This window comes from Acanthisitta chloris, unplaced genomic scaffold (genome assembly GCF_000695815.1).
Source record: "Acanthisitta chloris isolate BGI_N310 unplaced genomic scaffold, ASM69581v1 scaffold45055, whole genome shotgun sequence".
NCBI classification, from domain to species: domain Eukaryota; kingdom Metazoa; phylum Chordata; class Aves; order Passeriformes; family Acanthisittidae; genus Acanthisitta; species Acanthisitta chloris.
Window position 1 is genome coordinate 34,902 of NW_008675118.1, and position 2,766 is coordinate 37,667.

The 2,766-nt window shown below is 58.7% G+C and overlaps 1 protein-coding gene across 1 annotated transcript in view; it reads right to left on the minus strand.

The window, feature by feature from the left end:
- Positions 1-910: 910 nt before the first annotated feature.
- Positions 911-2,766, minus strand: part of FRMD7 (FERM domain containing 7) — an 11,036-nt gene continuing 9,180 nt past the window's right edge. Inside the window, exons 9-12 of the mRNA XM_009075569.1 lie at positions 2,509-2,672; positions 2,224-2,292; positions 2,058-2,133; positions 911-1,933 (exon numbers count right to left, since the gene is read on the minus strand). Of these exons, the coding sequence (XP_009073817.1) occupies positions 911-1,933; positions 2,058-2,133; positions 2,224-2,292; positions 2,509-2,672 (1,332 nt within the window). The remainder of the gene's footprint in view (positions 1,934-2,057; positions 2,134-2,223; positions 2,293-2,508; positions 2,673-2,766) is intronic.

The following is a 2,766-nucleotide window of genomic DNA, read 5'->3' on the forward strand; positions in this document are numbered from 1 at the left end:
GCACCAGCTGCTTGTTCCTTTCCTGCTCCTACTGAGATTTTTTTTTCCCCATGCTGATTAACTAAGGCCCAATTTAAGGTGGGGAAAGGACCCCCTTGACATGCCTCTCTCCCCTAGATTTAAGCAGGACACTGAGGTACCAGAGCTGCCAAAAGATGACAGCTCCTGGGCCTAAGCAAAGCAGAGCTATACAGTCTTACTCACTTACCAGTGCTCACTGTGGGATGCTTGACAAGCACCACTGAGATGTTTCTGGGGAAGGATAATGCTCTCAACTAGACAAGAAGACAGAGCAGTTTGCTTCCTTCAGGGCTCTGTGCACATGGCCTAGTCCTCAAGGGCCAGGCACTCTCTGCAGTGTTGGAGGGAGGTGAGGCAGGTGGAGGAGATGGGCTCAGTGCTGAGGCATTGGCTGTATCCACATGGGAACACCTCCCATGAATATCCTGCTCCTCTCCAAGGAGGCCTCAAATACCATTCCCACCAGTGTGCTTCCCTGCAGCTGGGAAAAACAGTGGCTTAAACTATCCCCTGAGAAGTCTCTTTTCTTTTTCTCCCTCCCTCCTTAGTGAAGTCTCCTGCAGCTGAGTTCCAGTCATGGCCAGCAGCCATCAGCTTGGGCACACAAGGTCTTAGCAGGGCTTTAGGAGAGCTCTAACGCCCCTGGCTGAAGCAAGAACCACTCCTATGTGTGGTGGCAGAGACTCACCAGCTTCCAGGAGTGGTGCAGGGGTTGAATACTTCTGAACACTCCCCTGTTGCCCATTAACACATCCTCTTGTAACAGTGCTCACGCAACACAAATCCATCGATGTTTCATAAGCTGCAAGCAGACCTGCAAACGTGTCACCACTCCGTGACCCTGGGTCAGTGCCAGCTGCCTCTGCTCCCTCCAGCTGGTGTCAGGCACCTAAGTGAAATACTTGGAGGAAATCCTCTGTTCAGCAGCACTGGTGGCTAAGGACACCTCCTCATCCTCTTCATCCAGCTGGAGGCTGCCGGAGGAGAGCCGCACCCGGGCCATGGGTGACCGCAGCACCCTCCCGTACAGGGAGCAGTAGTCAGTGGCCAGGAGGTCTGAGTCAGAGTCACTGGACTCGGTGCTGCTGCCCAGGTAGCGCTCGGTGGAGCGACGTGGCCCCTGTGCCAGCCCTTGCTGGGCTGGTCTGTGCCAAAACACACCTGCTTTCCTGCTGCTCAGCGCAGGGCACGGCCCCAGGGGTCTGAACTCAGAGCTGTAGGGGAAGCGAATGGTTTTCATGTCTGACTGGCTCCAAGATCTCTTGGGAGGCTGCTCCTGAAGGCCGAAGTCGAAGGAGCAAGTCAGTGACCTGTTCTCCCCCGCCGGGGCCACTCCTGTGCCTGCTGCCACGCACACAGCCTCGTGCTGGAACTCCCCAGCCTGAGTCCCACTGGGACTCTGCCTGGCAGGCTTTGCTGCCGTGGGGCCACATGCACCTGCCGTGTCCTCGCTGGGTGCTGCTGCAAGGCCTGAGGGCTGTGGGGCCCTGTCCAGGTAGAAGAGGAGCTGCGGGGCAGGAGCAGCCATGGGCAGGGGACATGGCACGTCCGTGTACACCAGTGGTCGGGCGCTCACCTCCCGCATGTTGCCCACCGAGGTGCTCTTACTATTCCCAGCAAACTGGTGGTGGGGCCGGAAGGATGTCAGGGGGTTCCTGGCACTGAAGAGATCCATGGGCTCCCATGCCCGCTCCATCTCCAGCTCAGCATAGAGCAGGGGGAAGGCAGAGGAGCTTTTGGAGTGGGGCAGGAAGGTGGGAGATGCTTCAGGCTTGGAGCGCTCCAGCTCAGCAGCAAACGTCACCTCCATGGTGGAGCTGCGGCGCCGCGTGTCCAGCGTGGGCTCGGAGCCATGAACCCCATTGGCATAGTAGGAGCCCCTGCTGCCGTAGGCCAGGCGCAGCTCCTCCACCTGAGCAGGGACAGAGGGTGGGTGAGTGTCCAGAGTGGGGCTGGCAGCAAGGCCCCAGAGCTGGGGCTGCAATGCCAAACCCCTGGGCATGGCACTAACTATTGCTGATGCCACGGGGACATACCTGCTTAGAGACATCAGTCAGGAGGTCTGGGGAGGAGCGGCACTGCCTCTCATCGTAACGGGATGTGTAGTGTTTCCTGCAGGCCAAGAGCATGGGGGGGTGGCCAGGAGGGTCGTGTCACTCCCCACCCCAATCCCTCCCTGGGCCCCCCTGTGTCCCCCAGTACCTCTCAAAGGGCAGGCTCTTCATCTTTGCCTTCCTCCCATGCTCCAGCAGCTGCCGCTGTGTCCTCCCACTACAGTATGAAGGGAAACATGTGAACAGCATCATCAGTCCCAGCCTTCAGTGGTCCCCATGCCCCAGATGAGGTGAGGAGATGCAACAGGGCTGAGGCAGTAGCTGTTGGACATCACCTCCTTGTGTCCAGCCAGGGCTGACATAAAGGGGAGGCTCAGAGCCATCCCCATGCCCTTCCCAGCCCCAGCGTTTTGGTTTTCCCCTGGGACTTCACCTGTAGCGGAAGCTGGAGCCCTTGCTGCACAGAAGGGCTTTGGGCTTTGACTTGGGCTCTTCAGAGAGCCTGAAGAAGGCATGGTACTCCACACACGTCTTCCAGAAAGCCTTGCAGGTGTCCCGGCTTGCCATGGTGAACTCCAGTGTGTCCTTGCACAGTGCCTGCATGGCAGAGACAAGCAAGCTGGTGTCAGGGGCATGGGGCCAGGCTCTGCTGTTTGCCCTCCTGAACCCCCAGGGGACACAACAGGGGCAT